This window comes from Hyperolius riggenbachi, chromosome 4 (genome assembly GCF_040937935.1).
Source record: "Hyperolius riggenbachi isolate aHypRig1 chromosome 4, aHypRig1.pri, whole genome shotgun sequence".
NCBI lineage: Eukaryota > Metazoa > Chordata > Amphibia > Anura > Hyperoliidae > Hyperolius > Hyperolius riggenbachi.
Window position 1 is genome coordinate 285,537,282 of NC_090649.1, and position 22,219 is coordinate 285,559,500.

At 42.4% G+C, this 22,219-nt stretch overlaps 1 protein-coding gene across 5 annotated transcripts in view; it reads right to left on the reverse strand.

Moving 5' to 3' along the window:
* The window catches only part of FAM184A (family with sequence similarity 184 member A), a 306,218-nt gene that overhangs the window by 158,733 nt on the left and 125,266 nt on the right, over positions 1–22,219 (reverse strand). For all 5 annotated transcript variants that reach the window (XM_068231372.1, XM_068231373.1, XM_068231371.1 and 2 more), the window contains exons 3-4: positions 5,447–6,301; positions 635–770 (exon numbers count right to left, since the gene is read on the reverse strand). In XM_068231372.1, coding sequence (XP_068087473.1) covers positions 635–770; positions 5,447–6,301 — 991 coding nt within the window. The remainder of the gene's footprint in view (positions 1–634; positions 771–5,446; positions 6,302–22,219) is intronic.

The following is a 22,219-nucleotide window of genomic DNA, read 5'->3' on the forward strand; positions in this document are numbered from 1 at the left end:
TTTCAGTGCAGAAAATGCACACAAAAACAGAAAAGTGTGACCCCTGCCTAAAGAGTGTACTGTATATCCACAATGAATTCAATGGGCTTGATTCACTATGCGGCGCTAAGTGTTTGTGCCGCAGTGAAAAGCCCATTAGCGCATGTAAATTAGCTTTACGCGCAGTAATAGTCACGCAAAGCTACATCGCGCCAAAAACAATGCACTGCGCGCAAAGCGCGGTGCGCTGAAAACCCAGTTTTGTCACACCGCATGCCGTTTTTGTCGCATCGCGCAGCGTTTTCGGCGCACCGCGGTACCGTGCGCAGTGCAACATTTTCGGCGCACAAACTCGTTTGCGCTGCAGTTTGGACATCTTAACCTTTAAGATGTCCAAACTGCCATACCACCGCTTTGTGAATGGAGCCCCATGTATTCAATAAAAGGACACAAATGTATATATCAGCATAAGAAATGTCAGGATAATTAACGTACAATGTACAGTTTACAGGTATCAAGTCACAGAACGTTGGTGATATATCTAGTAACAAAAATGTACATTTTGAAGTTGTATTCGCAAAAAAAGAAGAAAAAAACCCTCATCATTTGAAGAGACTTTCTATCACACCATATATCATATGCATAAAGCACCTACTGGCTTTTAATACAAGCTCTGTAGCCTGCTGCTGCAGACGTTCCCGAGCAGCTGCTAGCTCGCTTTCCATGTCTTTGTGTTTGTTTAGTAAGGCCATCTCCTCCAGCTTCACAGTTTCCAGCTGTTTCTGAAGGACCTAAGGGAACATGCAAAATTTATTAAACAGACGCCATAATGCAGTCATGATGGAGCAGCCGTACAATTCTACATTTCTAAATGACAAACTCCATCATAAAGTGTCAGGGACTTCATCTATCACCCAGCAAAACAACCTAGAAAGAAAGAATACTCAGCAACACAAATCTATCAATGCTGACAGGAAATACACCCCAACAGCTCTCTGCTATTTCAACTTGTTTCTTTGTGTTTGTCTCAAACATGAAATAAACACAATAAATCATTCCAGTCTTTGAAACCAAATGTTTCTTAACTATGGAATGATTTACTATGACTTTGTTATGTTGCAGGGAGTATTTTCAGTGAGTATGTATTTTGAAGTATTATTGAAGAGTTCACCTTCCTCATTTCATTCTTGATGTTATCTTTAAATGTCATGCATTTCTTATACTATAATAAATATATAGGTCCTAATTCATGTGAGGCATAAAAAAACCCTGCTCCATGCATATAAGGGCAGCACGGTGACATAGTGGTTAGTGCTCTCGCCTTGCAGCGCTGGATCCCCGGTTCACATCCCAGTCAGGTCAACATCTGCAAGGAGTTTGTATGTTCTCCCCGTGCCTGCATGGGTTTCCTCCAGGCACTCCGATTTCCTTCCACATCCCAAAAACATACAGATAAGTTAATTGGCTTCCCCCTAAATTAGCCCTAGATTATGATACATACACTACATTATACATACATAGACATATGACTATGTACTAGATTGTGAGCCCCTCTGAGGGACAGTTAGCGACAAGACAATATACTCTGTACAGTGCTGCATAATATGTCGGCGCTATATACTTAAAAAAAATAAAGAAAATATAAGGCATCGCAAAAGGCTGTGCACCTGTTTCAGTATAAACTGTCTTGTCTTAAAGTGTATCCAAGGTGAATATGTGTATGTACCGTGCCAAACAAATTAATGACCAGGCTGTGTTTCTTTTTCTGCCGTAAAGAGTTAACCTTCAGGCATTAATGTGAATTTGTCTTGTTGGGCTCTTGTTGGATTATAGGGTAACCCTCACTGATTTACAACCATAAAACTTTTTCCTGCAGAGAACATCTGACTGCAGTGAATAGATAAAAAATAATAATTGAGCTGAGACAATAAAGCATTAAATCTACATTGTAAATGTTTAAATATAAAATAAATCCATGGTATATTTTACAAGCTTTAAGGTGCAACCATACATCCAATTTTGATTGGTAAACTTTACCACTTCATGTAGTATGAGAAGTTAAATACATAATCTGTTCATAGCAATTAAAGATTCTAATAGCGCTCATACTACATGGAGGTGGTAAATTTGGCCACTTCCTAGGTGAGCCTTCATGTATAAAGAAAGCCTCTACTACACAGAGGGATACCAAATGACCAGAGATCGTAATTATTACATTTTTGAAAACAACTACAACACAGATTAAAGCGGAATATAACCCTGCATTTCAACTTTGCTCTAAAACATTATTTACAGTATATTACAGTAAAGGAGTTTGTCCAATGACAAAGAAATGAAAAGTCTCAGAACAGTATCATTTCAATGGTAGGTTTATTTTAACAGTGGCAGATAGCACATCAAAAGGAAAATCAAAAAAATAACCTTAAATAAAAGATAGCAACTGATTTGCATTTCATTGAGTGAAATAAGTTTTTGAACCCCTACCAACCATTTAGAGTTCTGGCTCCCACAGAGTGGTTAGACACTTCTATTCAATTAGCTACCCTCATTAAGGACACCTGTCTTAACTAGTCACCTGTATAAAAGACACCTGTCCACAGAATCAATCAATCAAGCAGACTCCAAACTCTCCAACATGGGAAAGACCAAAGAGCTGTCCAAGGATGTCAGAGACAAAATTGTAGACCTGCACAAGGCTGGAATGGGCTACAAAACCATTAGCAAGAAGCTGGGAGAGAAGGTGACAACTGTTGGTGCGATTGTTCAAAAATGGAAGGAGCACAAAATGACCATCAATCGACCTCGCTCTGGGGCTCCACGCAAGATCTCACCTCGTGGGGTGTCAATGGTTCTGAGAACTACACGGGAGGAGTTAGTGAATGACCTCAAATTAGCAGGGACCACGGTCACCAAGAAAACCATTGGAAACACATTACACCGCAATGGATTAAAATCCTGCAGGGCTCGCAAGGTCCCCCTGCTCAAGAAGGCACATGTGCAGGCCCGTCTGAAGTTTGCCAATGAACACCTGAATGATTCTGTGAGTGACTGGGAGAAGGTGCTGTGGTCTGATGAGACCAAAATAGAGCTCTTTGGCATTAACTCAACTCGCTGTGTTTGGAGGTAGAAAAATGCTGCCTATGACCCCCAAAACACCGTCCCCACCGTCAAGCATGGGGGTGGAAACATTTTGCTTTGGGGGTGTTTTTCTGCTAAGGGCACAGGACAACTTAATCGCATTAACGGCAAAATGGACGGAGCCATGTATCGTGAAATCCTGAACGTCAACCTCCTTCCCTCTGCCAGGAAACTGAAAATGGGTCGTGGATGGGTGTTCCAGCACGACAATGACCCAAAACATACAGCAAAGGCAACAAAGGAGTGGCTCAAGAAGAAGCACATTAAGGTCATGGAGTGGCCTAGTCAGTCTCCGGACCTTAATCCAGTAGAAAACCTATGGAGGGAGCTCAAGCTCAGAGTTGCACAGAGACAGCCTCGAAACCTTAGGGATTTAGAGATGATCTGCAAAGAGGAGTGGACCAACATTCCTCCTAAAATGTGTGCAAACTTGGTCATCAATTACAAGAAACGTTTGACCTCTGTGCTTGCAAACAAGGGTTTTTCCACTAAGTATTAAGTCTTTTATTGTTAGAGCGTTCAAAAACTTATTTCACTCAATGAAATGCAAATCAGTTGCTATCTTTTATTTAAGGTTATTTTTTCGATTTTTTCTTTTGATGTGCTATCTGCCACTGTTAAAATAAACCTACCATTGAAATGATACTGTTCTGAGACTTTTCATTTCTTTGTCATTGAACAAACGTACAAAATCAGTGAGGGGTCAAATAATTATTTCCTCCACTGTATATGCAACCAGCATTTTTTTTTTTACTAGACCAGCATTGGAAGGGTTACACAGGGCTTTAAAGTTCCTGGAGATTTCTGCAGACGCATCCGAAGCTGACATAGATACATTTTGTTTACATAAATGTATCTAAGTGTTGAATGTGACTCATCTCTCTGACTGAGAAGGAGTTGGAGGACAGCCAAAGAGTGTGTAACATTTCTCAATAGATACATATAACTAAATAGAATGTAACAATCTGAACTTCTACATATCTCTCCACAGAACTTTAAACCTCTGTGTTTAACCCTTCCAATGCTGATCTAGTAAAAAAAATGCTTTTTGCATATAATATGCTGTAAATAATGTTTTAGAGCAAAGTTGAAATGCAGGGTTATATTCCGCTTTAAGAATAAAATGCTGGTATCTGTTATGCTGGTATGTGTTATCTGTCACAAAAATACATTTGAAGTACACATGAACACACACATTTATTATTATTATTTAGTATTTATATAGCGCCAACATCTTCCGCAGCACTGTACAGAGTACGGTTTAGTGTCTGGTCACTTATCTGTGCCTTAGAGGAGCTCACAATCTAATCCCTACCATAGTCCTATGTCTATGTATGTATCGTGAAGTGTATGTATCGTAGACTAAGACCCATTTACTGGGAAGACAATTAAATTATCTGTATGTTTTTATGAAGTAGGAGGAAGCCGGAGTGCCTGGAGAAAACCCACACAGATATGGGGAAAAACTCTGCGCAGCTAGTACCCTGGTCGGGATTCAAACTGGGACCCAGCGCTGCAAGGCGAGGGTTCTAACCACTGCACCACCGTGTTAAGTGCCCATCGTAAAATGCACAGTAAGTGCCCATCGTAAAATGCACAGTAAATGCCCAGAGTAAAATGCACAGTAAATATATTTTCCTGCAGCAGTCACATATAATAGGCCATATTAACTTTACATCTCTGACTGGTTTTGGACTGGGAGACTCTTACAGTCATGTGTTGTTCCACCAAAAGTATAAATAAAGCAGTTTGATATTAGAGGTGTGATTTGCACTCTGTAAAGGTGTGTATTCACTTATAGCAGTGATGGCTAACCTTGGCACTCCAGCTGTGCTGGAACTACAAGTCCCATGAGGCATTGCAATACTCTGACAGCTCTGAGCATAACTCGGGGAGGCAGAGGCATGATGGGATTTGTAGTTTTGTCAGAGCTGGAGTGCCAAGGTTAGCCATCACTGACTTATAGTATGCAAAGACCAGCCAGATGCATGTTTGGTGTGAGTTTACAAAGCTAATTTCCAGTCACCAGCGGCTGCTCAATAGCATTTATGTACTGTAACCTGGTAACCTCTATAGCCCTACTTCAACTGCTATGTTTCCATGCATCATTCAGTTTTACTGCACAAAAAAAAGAAAGGTAGAAAGGCAATTAATAATCACCCTACTGCAGCTGAAGTACGTCTACACTACATAAAATATTATCCAGCGAGGAAATAAAAATACAAATAAAATACTTGCTGCAAAGTTTAAGATCTTATCTAGAACCTAGGTTCCAAGTACTCAAGGAAACAAGAACCTGTAACGTTAATCATTCCTATGCCTTTCTTACCTGAACATTGTTTTCTGATGTGCTTAAAGATGCTTGAAGTTTTTGGCACTTTTCTTTTAGACTTGCAGACTCTTCTTGTACAACCTGAAATTCAGTTTTGAGAATCCCAAGGTTCTTTTGTAAAATGGCTTCTTGATTTTGAAATTCTCGTTTCAGTTCTGCTTCTTTTTGTTTACAAGCATGCAGACTCTCTGCCGTAAAATGCTGAGATCTTTTCAAAGCCTCCAATTCATGTTCATAGAATGCTTGTGCTTTACTTAGCTTCCCTTCATAATCTTCAACTAATTTTTTCCTCTCTACTCGCAGTTCTTCCATTTTTTTGTTAAGCTCCTCAACTTGCAATCGATGCATCTCCTCTAGAGTTTCTTGCCCCTTATTTATGGTTGCATTTTGGCTGTGCTGAGCTTTAAGGAGCTCTTGGATTTCAACTCTATGATTTGCCCTAAGTTCCTCAAGGGCTGTGCGTTTGTCTTTCTCAAATTGTACCTGAAGCTGCATGAAACTCCTTATCCTTTCTTCAAACCGTTTCCTAATCTCCTCCACCTCCCGAGACATGGTGACAACCCTCTGTACATGCTGAGCTTCCGCACAAAGTTGCATATCTTCTACTCGATGTTTGTAAACATCAAATTCACTGAGTGCTTGGTGCTTCATCTTTTTGTGCTCCTCTAATGACTCCTCTAGTAGCTGGATTTTCCTTTTAAGTTCCGCTTCTTCTGACACTTTGTTTTTATATTGTAATATTTTTTCCCGGGTTTCGGCAAGGATTTGTTGAATTTCTTCTTCGTGTGCTTCTTTAATGGCTTGTACTCCTGATTCATGCTCATCATTCCTGGTGTTTAAGGCATATATGACCTGTCAATGAATAAAACACAGAAAATTATTATTTTCATAGTTCACTATAAAAAGAAAAAGTAAATATCAAACACTTTTGTGTCACTGTTATAAAAGGGACATGGAATCAACCATTGGTGTTCTCAAGCTAAAATATGCTTGTTTTCTAGTTGCAATCCTAATCACCTGACACTCACCCTTTCAAAATCATTTAGCTAAAATAAGTATGCAAACCAGGTGTTAAATGAGTATGGAAACCGGGTGTTCTGACACTCATTCATATACTTGCGCCAAGTGAATGACCCAACAACATTTGCAGCACTATTGCTATTGTTAGTTAAACTCCACTTGCAAGTCTGAAATCTGTATTCTCTTTGTGCCTAAAAACTTCGTATCTTGCTTCACACTAATTAACTGGACAAAATTTGAGTTTCTTACACATTGTCGACAGCTGGTTAATCCATTGATTGACAGCAGACTTGGACTTTCCCATATCTCAATGCCTGTTGGATTAAGGATCAACAAGAGAATACAAGCCAAACAACTCAAAGGAAATTATTTCATTCATTGATTGGGTCAAACCGTTCCTATGGCTAACCCCTATTTGATATGGTGTTTATTACTATTCAGTTTTGTTTTCAGCTTCAGTGGGTAGACATATTGGGCTTGATTCCATACACTCTTTCTCCAAGGTGATATTTTCAATAATTTGGACACTAGTTTTTTTACGGAAAACAAAAGTTTGCTTTCTTAAAACAGAAAGTATTTGTGATAATGCAGGTTGGAATGAGCTTGAGAAGTCTCCCAGTGCATCACTGCTGATTATATGCAAATTAACCATTGTTGCCCTTAGAAGCTGAACACACCTCCAGATCTGCTGGAATGCAATGATGTGTTAGCTTGTAATTAGTACAGAGCCATAATAATCCAACATGTATATAGACTGTGTAGCCCCTTACACACTCCAATGAGTTCTGGTTCACCATGAGCTTGTCGGTTTGTCTGCACTTTTTTACGTACTTTGTACTACTTTCACAATTACAGAGTGCTGAAAAGTTGTTTTAAACAGATAATGAAAAATAATCTCCAAGGAGAAACTTAGGAGAAAAAGTGAATTGGATCAGGCGCATGGGTTGCGTTAAAGATGCTGGTTGGGCTCAAACAAGTTTGGACTTACAGGTGAAGGTATACATTACTGGATAGGGTACTGATGAAGGGCTCTGCCTCTGACACAGGAGACCAGGATTTGAATCTCTGCTCTTCCTGTTTAGTAAGCCAGCACTTATTCAGTAAGGAGACGTTGGGCAAGACTCCCTAACACTGCTACTGTCAACAGAGCACACCCTAGTGACTGCAGCTCTGGCTCTTTGAGTCAGCGAGGAGAAAAGCACACTATAAATGTTCTGTGTCTCGTCTGTGTCCATATGTTTTATATTACATATTTTGTTGTGCAGCTGAGGAAAGGATCTGTCCCCAAAATGTTTGAATCTACACATTATATAAAAGCAAGTCTACAAGCCATTGGGACATCTCATCTTCCTCTGTTTTTCATCATTGATTTAACATTATAAAAAATTAGAAAAGGTGCCCACACGAACCTCCTGTGCCAGTATTGGCTTCCGTATTATAACGGAATTGTGCAAGTGGCTTTCTGGGATAAAACTAAAGAAGCCCACTAATTATACAATCTTGCTTAAACAATTTGACCAAATCTATGTAGTAGACGGGTAAACTGAGTGAAGACACTTTGGATGGATACTTTATTTAGTCCTTCATATTACATAGAAACGAAAAGTGTAAAATGGAAAGATTGTAAAATCAAGATTGTATCATTAGTGGGCACCATTGCGCCACTCAACACTAATAGCAAAAAAAATGTTGCACATCATTCTTTTTTAATGAATGAAAATACTGATTATTTTTTTTTTAGCCGAGAAGAATCCTAGAATCCACCTACCTACCTAAAATGATTGCCGCTAGAAGACAAATCTGCTAATTAGTATCAAAGCTTACCCACTTTCAAATCATAGAAAATATTAGTATAAACCAATAATTAATACTGTTTGCTTGATTTGACACAATTTAAAACTAGTAAATATAGTCACAACATGTTCCATGTTTACATTTAGTTTTCTAAAATATGTTTGTTTAACACAAATAGTATTAGAATAATCTAGATAGCTTGCCCCTTATTACTAGAGCTGAAACACACAAATTCTTTCCATCTGCCATCTTGTTTCTTTCCATAGAATTTGTCATCTATTTATAATAATTATTATTATTTTTTCATTTACTTATAAAGTGCCATTATCTTCCATAGTGCTGTCTAGACTACAATACAGACAACAGTTGGGACCATAAATACATAAAGTCCATGCACATTACAACTGGAACAATTTTGTACAACAGTAATACACATACTGTAGCTCATGCATGGTATGATGACATCCAGCAGTGCTAGTATGTGTTCATTTCATAGAATAAGTACCGCAGAGATGAGAAACACTAGGCGTATATTATTGTCTTTGCAAGTTTAGAATTTGCTACTAGGAGGAAAATATAATTGATTTTACTGATGATTTTATTTGCAGAAAGAGAGGTTGGGAGAGCATTGTGCTAATGTAACAAAGGGGAATATGAAACATCCTTTATCAGCACACTACAAAGAATATCACCACTGTTCCTTTAAGGGAACGAAGTTTGCAGCAGTAGAAAAAGTAACAAAATCATGGAGGGGAGGAGATTATATTCAACAAATGTCCAGGCGAGAGTGTAACTGGATATATAATCTGCATTCTTTATTACCACATGGTCTGAATAGTGATTTGGAACTGTTTGCTTTTGAATGACATATGTTTACATCAAAAGGCAGTGAACGAGCGCACACAGCATAAAAGACAGCTTGCCCAGCATTCCGAGTTGCCCGCTTTGAGAAAGGGAGGCCTTCCTCCCGAAACGTCAGCACCAGGCATCACGTGTGACGTCACACATTGCAGAAGAGGGCGGCTGCTCTGATCACCACGCAGCGGAAAGGGAACTACTATCCCATCACCAGCATCCCCCTTCCGGGAGCAGGGCACACTGCCCGACCCTGCAGCGGACATCCTGCAGCTGGTCTAGACTCTCATTGTGTCGCCGGCCGGGGCCAGTGAGATCGAGCGGCTCCCCGTTAGGATCCGTGTGCACTTTGTGGCTCCTGCCTTCTAACCAACGGAAGTCCGTGAGTACATTAGAACACCCATCCGAATGTTGTATCAAGAGATCTAACAGCACGCTAAGCTTAGTGAAGAGGATTTTCCTGCTTTTGATATACAAACCAATAGGATTCCCCTAAACTGGAACTTCCACACTCGCTATACAGTGTTCACCATTAAGGAGCATCACCTACGTATACCCTTATCAAGGGTGAATCTAGTCATTTTAAATCCACTCACTGGGAGGCTATATCAAGATTTAGCACTCTATCCATCTATTGAGTCTTCCATGTGAGAGTGACTGGTTGATCCATTCACATTTTTATTGATCATTTTTATGATTATTTTTATCGTGCTTACCATCATTGATGATTTACAGGTTTATTAAAGCTTTACAGTTTTTATACTTAAGACAGCATCAGGTCCTTTTATTTAGTGCTAGTGAGACTCCCTACAAGCGCAATCTGATATTTTATATTATTTGCAGAAAGGTTCCCAAGTATGATCAGATCTTTCTCACATTTTCAGCACAACACTTCCATCTTATTATGAACAAAAGGAAAGACGATCTGCTTGAAAAATTGCCCATCAAGGGGACTTATGCAATTACCTTTTTCTCCTGAGTTTTGTCCTAGGAGATAATTTTTCATCTACTATTTAAAATAGCTTTTCAGCCCTTTGCAATTAAAAAAGTGCCAAAAGTAAGTGAAAAAGTACTATCAAAATAATTTTGAGTACCGTATTTTTCGCATCATAAGACGCACCTGACCATAAGATGCACCTAGGTTTAGAGAACAAAACTCAGGGGAAAAAAATCTAAACCTGGTGTGTCTGTGGTGCATATGTATCTAGTAGTGCCCACTTTTTTGAGCCCAGCGCAATAATCTCACGTGAAGGCGTGGGCTACTCACTACAAACATCCTTGTGCACATTTGTCCCAACTTTTGTGTCGGGGACCTGGCATCTGGGGCTGTTCTGGGGTACATTCCTCATGAGTACCAATATCCAGGTGTCCAGTCTGTTAAGCCCATCCACACTGAGCAGCTAGTAGTCAGATGTATAGATAGCCAGCTAATTGTGCTGTATGGTATCTCAGCTTGGGCGGGAGGGTGGGGGGGGGGATCACCAGCGGCATGTGCAGAGTTTCTCAAGGGGTTACCTTGATAGTGATTTAGTGCTTGGGGAAACAAGTGCAGCTGTACATCCTATGTTACATGCAGAACAGGCACTTTGGGAGAGAGCAACAGCAGTGTGTGCTGCAGTGTGTGTGGCAGGCATCTGTTCAGCTGACATGGGTTAACGACATAGCGTTACAGTAACTCAGTAACTCATGGGATGGGCTGCCTGTAGAGAGCCAGTAAACCTGTGCAGGGGAAGGAAGCGCACCACTCAAAGCCGCTATGGGGCTGGATCTGTGTCTGCACAGGAGTTGTTTAAACGTGCAGCTAGGAGCTGTTGGTGTTGAGTTGGATAGCTGGAGAACAGCATGAGGTGAGTTACCTAAAGCTCTCTCATCCTTCCAGCCGCTCTGAGTTCCAAGTCTGCTGTCGCATCCCCTCTCCTGGCTTCTTACATTGCATGTGCGCCCTTTCTCACTGTGACCTGGTGATGAACACTGTAGCATGATTGGCACTGTCATGTGCCAATCACGTGGAGCTAAATAAGCCTACCACTCTCTGATAGGTGCCGAAAGCACCTCAGATGAGCTCCACAAAGTCTCTGTTGGGGCGAGCACTGTAGCACTGTAAAAAAATCACCTAGAAGAAAACTTGTATATGGGCCAGGGTCTTATTTTCAGGTGATGTCTTATTTATTTTCCATGAACAGCAATCTACATTTATTCTTGAACAAAAACATAAACATCTATTGAAATATAGTCATGTCATCCCATTCTGGAACATCATCATATTTCTCCAAACCCTGAATTCCCTCAAGAATTTCTTGTGCCTCTGTTTCCTTTTTGCAAGCGCAACAATCTACATTTACAGAGAACCCAGCTCTTGCCAACTGTTTTGGGCCATGTGGGGTTTCTGCTTTCCTTGGTGAGGGGTCTATCAGTCCTGCTGCCTTCTATTGCCAAATGTTTATACTTTTTTTTTTTACCATAGCTGCCTTAACATTATTTAAATTGACTGTTTATAAACAGTAACTAGGGCTTATTTTTGGAGCCGGACTTTCGAGCAGCCTCAAAAATCCTGAAACATGAAGCAAGGGCTTCATTTCACAGAAGGTCTTACTTTCGGGAAACGGCATATGTTTGTACTAAGCATTTTGTATTTTATTTTCGCTTTGCTTTTTTTTATTTAACAATGCAAATAGGATTGTGCAGTCCATGCACAATTTTTTTAGGCTTTACATTTGGATGAATTTCTTATTGAAACATACATTATGTGTAAAGGCATCATTCAACAACACTACACGTGGATTCTGGATGCAGAAAACGGACTCCAATGAATGTCCATAGAAAACCTGCATCAGAAAAATGGCGTTTAGTGGAAACAGGCCCATAGACATTCATTGGATTCAGTTTTTCTGCATCCAGAATCTGTGTGTAGTGGAAACAGGCCCTTATCCCCTCACAGGGGCACTAACCATACATAACGACAGACAATCAACTTTAAGTGGCAACCAAACTCAAAACTCTAAAATTAACATCACAAATGTACTGTGCTGATCCTCCAACCCTTCCCTCCTTTGAAATGAGGGTCTATGTGGCCCAATTATTCAATGCTCCGTCCATTAAATTTTGAGTGTTCAGTTCCTAAGCACTCAAGTTTATGGTTCATCATGCCCAGTCTAAGATGATGCAAATGGACAAGATCTGTACCTTGTATGTTAGAGCTCTCAGCACTAACTTGCTGTCAGGAGGAGCGATTCATATTTTTCTTGTTATGCAAGAGTCCTCAGTTGTAATGATAGTCTTGAGATTATTTGCTGCATTTGGTTAGTCCATTTTCAAGCTGCATGAATTTCCATAAAATTAGTATAAAAATTTGCATCAAAAAATCATTGATTAACCCTGCTAGCAACATACAAAATTCTTAAAAGTGATTTATTGAGTGCATTATACACTATTAGGATATAATAAGGTGAACTCACAGCGATGGAGCGTCCCCAGGATGAAGACATGTAGGGTGTAGCCGGATCCCAGGGAGGTGAGTTCTGTGGTAGAGGGGGCTACCTAAATTGAGGGGGGCTCTTTGGCGTCTGATTCTTTAGAAAGGAACTGTAGTGAAAATAATGTATTGAATAAAATTGCTTTTCTTTTCTTTTTTTTTTTTATACAATATTGATTTATAGATTATTTAGTCAGTGTTCCTCTCCCTGATTTACATTCTGAAATATATCACAGGTGGCGACATCTTTAATCCTTGCAGGTGATGCAGGTAAGTTTGTTACTGAGAGTTGCTGCTTACTTTGCAGTTGGAAAGAGATGTTTTTTCTCATAATGCAACGAGGTTCACAGGTAGAAAAATGAAAGGACCGTGGTCATAACATCACACTATGGGAGGGGCTTCACCACAATATCAGCCATACAGATGTCCCTGATGCTCTCTTTCAGAAAAGGTAAAAATTTCTCATGGCCAGGGGTTATCAGCTACTGATTGGGATGAAGTTTAATCCTTGGTTAAAGTTCCTCTTTAACCACTTAAGCACTGCAGTCTTAAAACCCCTTAAGGACCAGGCACTTTTTTTCCATTCAGACCACTGCAGCTTTCACGGTTTATTGCTCGGTCATACAACCTATCACCTAAATGAATTTTACCTCCTTTTCTTGTTACTAATACAGCTTTCTTTTGGTGCTATTTGATTGCTGCTGTGATTTTTAGTTTTTATTATATTCATCAAAAAAGACATGAATTTTGTCAAAAAAAATGATTTTTTTAACTTTCCGTGCTGACATTTTTCAAATAAAGTAAAATTTCTATATACATTTTTGTCCACATTTATTGTGCTACATGTCTTTGATAAAAAAAAAAGTGAATTTTCCCATTTTGAAGCATCTCTGACTTTTCTGAGCACCTGTCAGGTTTCATGAGGTGCTAGAATTCCAGGATAGTATAAATAACCCACAAATGACCCCATTTTGGAAAGAAGACTTCCCAAAGTATTCACTAAGAGGCATGGTGAGTTCATAGAAGATTTAATTTTTTGTCACAAGTTAGCGGAAAACGACACTTTGTGACATTTCTGCTAACTTGTAACAAAAAATAAAAAAAAATGAAATCTGCCACGGACTCACCATGCCCCTCTCTGAATACTTTAGGAGTATGGTGAGTTCATAGAAGATTTTATTTTTTGTTAGCCGAAATTGATTTTTATTGTTTTTTTTCACAAAGTGTCATTTTCCACTAACTTGTGACAAAAATCAAATCCTCTATGAACTCATCATACACCTAATGGAATACCTTGGGGGTGTCTTCTTTCTAAAATGGGGTCACTTGTGGGGTTCCTTTACTGCCCTGGCATTTTAGGGGCCCAAAACCGTGAGGAGTAGTCTGGAAACCAAATGCCTCAAAATGACTGTTCAGGGGTGTAAGCATCTGCAAATTTTGATGACAGGTGGTCTATGAGGGGCTGAATTTTGTGGAACCGGTCATAAGCCGGGTGGCCTCTTAGATGACAGGTTGTATTGGCACTGAAGTGCAGGAAGCGCAGGATGTTCTCAAATCGTGACCTGGACATGGAAGCAGAGAACATGGGCATGTGATGTATTGGGTACGTAGACCAATAAGACCGCAATATATTCTTTTTGACTAGACCCATGTTAAGGAGAAGGCCCCAAAAAATGTTACGTTCGGAAACTTGGAGTGGTTTCCACCGAAAAGGCTGGGCATGGTAGCTTCTTGGATTGGCGGTTGCGTATTTTGTGGCATAACGGTTAGTCTCAGCCACAATTAAGTCGTAGAGACCAGCAGTGATCAGAAAAAAAAATTCACTGTCACTGCGGTGGGGCGGGTGAGGGTTTGGCCGGGTGATCAGAAGCCCGCAGGGGGCAGATTAGGGCCTGATCTGATGGATAGGAGTTCTAGGGGGTGACAGGAGGTGATTGATGGGTGTCTCAGGGGGTGATAAGAGGGGAGAATAGATGCAAGCAATGCACTGGGGAGGTGATCAGGGGGGTCTGAGGGTGATCTGAGGATGTGGGCGGGTGTTTGGGTGCCCGCAAGGGGCAGATTAGGGTCTGATCTGATGGGTAGCAGTGACAGGTGGTGACAGGGGGTGATGGGGTGATTGATAGGTGATCAGGGTGTGATTAGAGGGGAGAATAGATGCAAGCAATGCACTGGAGAGGTGATCGGGGGGTCCTAGAGCGATCTGAGGGTGTGGGCGGGTGATCGGGTGCCCGCAAGGGGCAGATGAGGGTCTGATCTGATGGGTATGATGGGTAGCAGTGACAGGTGGTGACAGGGGGTGAATGATGGGTGATTAGAGGGGAGAACAGATGTAGATAATGTACTGGGGAGGTGATCGGGGGGGGGGGGGTTTGAGAGCGATCTGAGGGTGAAGCCGAGTGATCAGGAGCCCACACGGGGCAAATTAGGGCCTGATCTGATGGGTAGGTGTGCCCGCAAGGGGAAGATTAGGGTCTGATCTGATGGGTAGCAGTGACAGGTGGTGACAGGGGGTGACGGGTGATTGATAGGTGATCAGGGTGTGATTAGAGGGGAGAATAGATGAAAGCAATGCACTGGCGAGGTGATCGGGGGGTCTGAGGGTGATCTGAGGGTGTGGGTGGGTAATTGGGTGTCCGCAAGGGGCAGATTAGGGTCTGATCTGATGGGTAGCAGTGACAGGTGGTGACGGGGGGGTGATTGATGGGTGATCAGTGGGTGATTAGAGGGGAGAACAGATGTAAACAATGCACTTGGGAGGTGATCTGAGGGGCGAGTCTGCGGGCGATCTGAGGGTGTGGGCGGGTGATCAGGTGCCACCAAGGGGCAGGTTAGGGTCTGATCTGATGGGTGGCAGTGACAGGGGGTGATTGATATGTGATTGACAGGTGCTCAGTGGGTTATTACAGGGGAGAATAGATGTATACAGTACACTGAGGGGGGGGGGGTCTGGGGAGGATCTGAGGGTGTGGGGGGTTGATCAGGAGCCCCCAGGGGGCAGTTTAGGACCTAATCTAAAATATAGCGTTGACAGATAGTGACAGCGGTGATTAGAGGGGTGCTTGGGTGCAAACAGTGGTCTGAGAGGTGATCAGAGGGGGGGTCTGAGGGGTGCTGTGGACGATCAGGGGGGCAGGGGGACAGGATCTGTGTGCTAGTGCGATTACATACACAGCTGCCTCCTCCCCTGGTGGTCGTTTGATCACTGGGACCACCAGGGGAGGAGGCAGCCTGTATAATACACTTTGTATACATAACAACGGCGAAATCGGAGGGTTAACAACCCGCCGGCGCTGCTAATTGGCCAGCGTGTTGACGTCGCGGGTGGGCAGAGCCTAATGCCGGCGGATGCGCGCATCCTTGCGTGTGATCCCCGGCTAATCAAACCCCCGGGTGCCGCCACCGATCGGCATTACACGGTCCATAGGTAGTGGGCGGTCGGCAAGTGGTTGCTGTAATCTTCCTGTGTAACCTTGTTTAATGTTGTAATGTCTCCCCTATCTTGTATAGAGTGCTGTGTAATATGTTAGAACTTTATGAATAAAGTTTAATAAAAAATAATACTAACCCTGTGCAGATTTTTTCTGTTTTCTGTACAATTGGGTATTAATTAGACCTGAACACAGCTTCACCTCATAGTAAATCTCTTTCAGTGAGATAACCTCTTGGTTCATTCATTAACCACTTGATGACCCACCCTTTACCCCCCCTTAAGGACCAGCGCTGTTTTTACTGATCTGTGCTGGGTGGGCTCTGCAGCCCCAAGCACAGATCAGGTAGCAGGCAGAGAGATCAGATTGCCCCCCTTTTTTCCCCCCTATGGGGATGATGTGCTGGGGGGGTCTGATCTCTTCTGCCTGCTGGGTGTTGCGGGGGGGCACCTCAAAGCCCCCCTCCGCGGCGAAATTCCCCCCTCCCTCTCCTACCTGCTGCCCCCCTGGCGATCGAGGCTGCACAGGACGCTATCCGTCCTGTGCAGCCAGTGACAGGACGTCCCCTGTCACATGGAGGCGATCCCCGGCCGCTGATTGGCCGGGGATCGCCGATCTGCCTTACGGCGCTGCTGCGTAGCAGCGCCGTACAAATGTAAACAAAGCGGATTATTTCCGCTTGTGTTTACATTTAGCCTGCGAGCCGCCATCGCCGGCCCGCAGGCTATTCACGGAGCCCCCCGCCGTGAATTGACAGGAAGCAGCCGCTCGCGTGAGCGGCTGCTTCCTGATTAATTAGCCTGCAGCTGGCGACGCAGTACTGCGTCGCTGGTCCTGCAGCTGCCACTTTGCCGACGCACGGTATAAGCGTGCGGTCGGCAAGTGGTTAATAGTTAGCTTTTTGTGCAGTTTGCATACGCTACAGTTTTTAACAAGTTCATTTTTCTAAATCAAAGCTCAGAATGCCTCATGCCAGGGAGTACGGGAGACGGCTATCTCCAAAAATCAGGCAAACAGCAGAAATGACTGATAAGCAGTGGCAGGGAAGAATATTACATTTGTCACAAAGCTGTGTATAAAATGAAAAACCTGCTGTTAATAAATAGACTAGCAGAATAATTTAGCAAGAGATGTGCTCTGGCATGCACATTCCTGATTATACAGTTATCAGTATCTATTACTCACATATCAAGCTTTAGATTATTACGGCTGGTAAGCCATATATTATTAAATTACTCAGGAAACACATCCACAGGAATGCAAGTAAAAAGAAAACCATGCACAGCCCAGGTTTATTAAACTAAACTGTAACAGACAAGCTTGTGTGTGCTCTGGCTTTTTGTATATATATTATTAGCTGTGCTAATTAGCTGGAAAACATGCATTTGCATAACGAATCATTCGTCTAGTTAATACATAATCAATCAAGGCTAAGCAATTTCCAAGCCCAGGAAGCCAAGCGTACAATGGAACACCTGTATGATGGAGTGAAAAGAGATTCATTTCTATGGCTGCTATTGTCTATAACACCAATGAATCAAAACAAGCCATGAAAATGCACTGTACATACAAGTGGTGCTAACGCTAATCGTTTACTGATTTTACTATATGGTATTTACAAATTCTGCATCACTCTGAAATATGCAGAATTATTCCTACTGATCCCTGTGTCTCTGCCCCAGAGACAGATTGTTGCAATCTATTGTATTTATCATGGCGTTATGCTAGGAATACACATTGGCCTCAATTCACTAAGCTTATCTCCTGTCTTTAATAATGTTTCTAGAGTTATCACCATGGTGATGAGGCATGTAGTATTCAGGAAACATTTTACCTCAGGCAAACCTAAAGTTAACTCTTCTGTCTTTAAGTTAACTCTTCAATCATTAAAATAACTCCAGAACTCTAGAGTTAGAGAAAGGCTGTTAACTAACTGCGTGTGAAAATAACTACAGAGGAGGTAACTTATCTACAGAGGAGGTAACTTAAAGGGGAACTGAAGAGAGAGGTATATGGAGGCTGTCATGTTTATTTCCTTTTAGACAATACCAGTTGCCTGGGAGCCCTGCTGATCCTCTGCCTCTAATACTATTAGCCATAGCCCCTGAACAAGCATGCAGCAGATCAGGTGTTTCAGTGGTTCAGACTTATAAGTCTGATCTGACAAGACTAGCTGCATGCTTGTTTCTGGTTTTAATCAGATACTACTGCAGAGAAATAGACCAGCAGGGCTGCCAGGCAACTGGTATTGATTAAAAGGAAATAAACATGACAGCCTCCATATACCTCTCTCTTCAGTTCCCCTTTAACTACAGAGGAGGTAACTTAAGGAATGAAGAGATAAGAGAACTCTCTCACTGTGTGGTAGCAAGGTTTTTCTTGCCTTATTATCTCCAGCATGATCTTAGTGAATTGAGGCCAATGAGTTTTTTTGGCAGATTTAATGGCTGATCGATTTCCTGATCGTTTTTCTGATCGATTCCCATTCACTTCTATGAGAAAACTGATCCGAAAAACAATTGAAATCAGATCAGAACGGTCTGAAATTATCTATCAAGCCATCTATCTACCAAAAACAGACAAACAAACAACTTATGGTGTATTCCCAGTATAAGGTACACAACAGCCAGCTTCTGTTGACCATACCACAATTGCAATCCAGATAGATACTATAAATAATAGAAAAAAAGCATAATTGCAAAAAGTAAAGTGGCACTAAAAGCCAAACCTAGCCTGGTGACTTGTGAGTATGTATTTTTCATCATATGCTTAGTATCCATTTCACTGGATTACAACAGGTTTGCTTTAAATATAACAATACCCAGTAACTGCTTGTAATAGTTTCCCATCTGCTGAAAGCTAAACCCAATTTCTTTTGTTGTCTCTACAGTAATACATGCCAGCTGCCAAACAGCTAAGCCTTTTTATCCACTCTCTAACTCAACAGTCCACAGATGAACTACAGTGTTTTCTTTATTCTGCTGAAAGCTATTTTTACTCCTTTCAACTTGTAAATGCTGCTGCATTAGCAATGGGACTTTCAGGCATAATGACATTTGTAAGTGAAGTATGTAGAAGTGAATCAATAGCGACCCGCCAAGATAGAGGGTCTCAGTTAGCAACTAGCAAAGGCCACCAGAGCAGAGTCATATACTTTTTATAGGAACTAGAACTTGCATTTTTACACAAAAAGACTAAGTGAAAAATGACCTTATGAACACAGGTTCACCTAAACTCCTGAATGAAAGTACATACCTTTATGCATACAAAGAAAACGTTGGAGGACATTGTTTCCTTGCTTCTAGGCTACATATAGTTGTTCAGGATGGTCATCTACCTCTGTACATTGTTCCAGCCAATAATGTATGCCAGAGGGTATGATTTCTGATGTAACCAACCCCTGTTCTATAGTATGTCATCCACCCTAACACAATACCAGGAAAGATGGTTTCTTTTGCATAAATATATATGGAGTTCGTATGGGGGAAAGTAGGCATCTCCCCCAAACATTTATTTAGGCATGTCAGAGGTATATGCTTGGCAAGCTTAAAGCAAATCTGAAGCAAAAATATACTTATGAGATAATGGGCTCGATTCACAAAGCGGTGCTAACCCAGTTAGAGACTTTAGGCGTGATAACCATTGCACCATGCTGGTGAAAAGCCAGTTTAGGCATGATAAGTTTAGGTGTGATAAGTTTAGGTGTGATAAGTTTAGGCATGCTAAGTTTAGATAAGTTTAGATCGCTTGCAAAGTCCCGCACGCAAAGCAGCGCCATTAAACTTTATACAAAGTGCACCAGTCTTTGCTAGCGTAAAACTTTTGATCAGCTGTGCACTGCGGTGCTAACGCAGTTGGCGCTTAAACTTATCATGCCTAAACTTATCACACCTAAACTTATCATGCCTAAACTTATCACACCTAAACTTATCACACCTAAACTTATCATGCCTAAACTGAGTTTAGGCATGATAAAGGGCTTTTCACCAGCGTGCTAACTGTTAGCACCGCTTTGTGAATCAGGCCCAATGAGTTGTATGTGTAGTACATATAACAAATAAATCATCAGTAGCAAATAAAAAAGTCTCATGTTGTTTTTCAGCACAGAAATAGTTAAAACACTAGTTATTATCTATCCCAAAGAGCTTCTCTGAGCGATTCGCCCAACTTGGTCAAACTCAGTCCTGTTTTCTAAATAACTGAAATAACCAAGAAACAGTGAGAGACAGCTTGAGATAAGATTTTACTGCAGGAAAATTCAAAGGGTCATTAGCTCTACTCTGCTTTACAATACAGAGCGTGTTTTCTAAACTGCAAATTTGACAGACTGATGCAATGTTATATATAAAGCTATATAACTGAAATTAAAAAAGACACTTTTTTTCCTTGCTACTAATGTTCTATTATTTATCTGTACTACACATACAGTTCATTATCCCATAAGTTTATTTTCACTTCAGTGTCACTTTAGATGCACTTTTATGCAGGGTACACATGACCTGCACTAAAAAGATTAGTCAGCAATCGGCACATATGTAAAAATAACTATGTAATCATATTCTCATATGAGAATCAACAATAAAACATATTACCAGAGTGCAAAGGAAGACCTACAAATTTGTTTGGAGGGGTTTAAAGGATAAAATAAAAGGCAGAAAATTGAATGGGGCACATGTAATGGTCTACAAATTTAGGCACATTTAAAGGAGGGATGGTGGCAAAGCAGTCTGCAGAATTTGTGCCTGTGCAGAAAAGAAGCAAGAGGGTTTTTTTCACAGTCTAAGGCAGAACCCTCTCCCCTGGAGCAGCTTTAATTTGACCAAAAAAGCTTTGAGTTAGCTGTCTTCAGGAACAGGACTATTTCTGAGACGAGCAGTCTGCTGTGCTGTATGCAATTACTTCCAAATGGCTTAATTGAACAGCTGGGTTCATTGTCTCACGCCACATGTAGCCACACATTGGACAAGTTCACATAAATACATACAAATACCTTCAAGTCGGAAAAAAAAAACTGTCATCAAAACACGTTTTTAACTTGGCCTACATGCACAATGCTGGGTGCAATAGGGTGCAACAGGCTACCCATGGCCCGATGTATATACTCCAAATGCAGGAAGTGATGTCATCGGTCACTTCCTGCATTTGGAGTACTCCGTGGGTAGCGTGTGCGCCCGCCGCCCGCTGTCTTTGCTATCGCCGCATCTGGTACTTGAACGTAGAGGGAGGCTTAGGCGGGGGCAGCACTGGGAGAGTCCAGGACACAGAAAGAAAGTGATCTGAGATCTGTAATGGCACCCTGCCCCTACCTGCACCCAGCCCTTGTTTGCACCTTGCCCCTGCCTGCTCCAAGCCCTAGTCTGAACCCAGCACCCTGCTCCTACCTGCACCCAGCTCTAGTTTATACCCTGCCTGCACCCAGCCCCTACCTGCAGCCAGCTACCCAGCCCCTGCCTGCACCCTGCATACATCACTCTGCCCTAGTCTGCACCCAGCACCCTGCCCACAGACAGCACCCAGCATCCTTCCCTAGACTTCACCCAGCATTCTGCCCACAGACAGCACCGAGCCGCTGCCTGTAGCTAGCACCCTGCCCTAGACTGCACCCAGCACTTTGCCCGAGACTGCAACTTGCCCACAGGCAGCACACTGGACTCTGTCTGCACCCAGCCCTCTGCTCCAGTCTGCACCCAGCCACTGTCTGCACCCAGCTACCCTGCCCCTGCTAGCACCCTCACCAGCCTGCATACCGTACCCTGCCCTAGTCTGCACAGAGCACACTGGCCACAGACAGCACCCTGCCTGCCCCAGCCTACACCCAGCCCCTGCCTGAACCCTGCTCTAGTCTGTACCTAGCACACTGCCTTAGACTGCATCCAGCTCCCTTTCCACAGACAGCACCATGCCTCTGCCTGCACCCAGCACCCTACCCTGGTCAGCACCTAGCGCCCTGCCCCTAACTGAACACACCACCTTACCCACAGATAGCCTTCCTGCAGGCAGCACCCTGCTCCTGCACTTTGCCCTAGACTGCACCCTGCCCACAGGCAGCATCTTGCTCCTGCATGCACCCTGCCCTAGTCTGCACCCTGACCTGGCTGTACCCAGCACCCTGCCCCCAGACAGCACCATGCCCCTGCATGCATTCAGCAGCCTGCACCAAGCACTCTGCCCTAGTCTGCTCCCTGCCCACAGACAGCA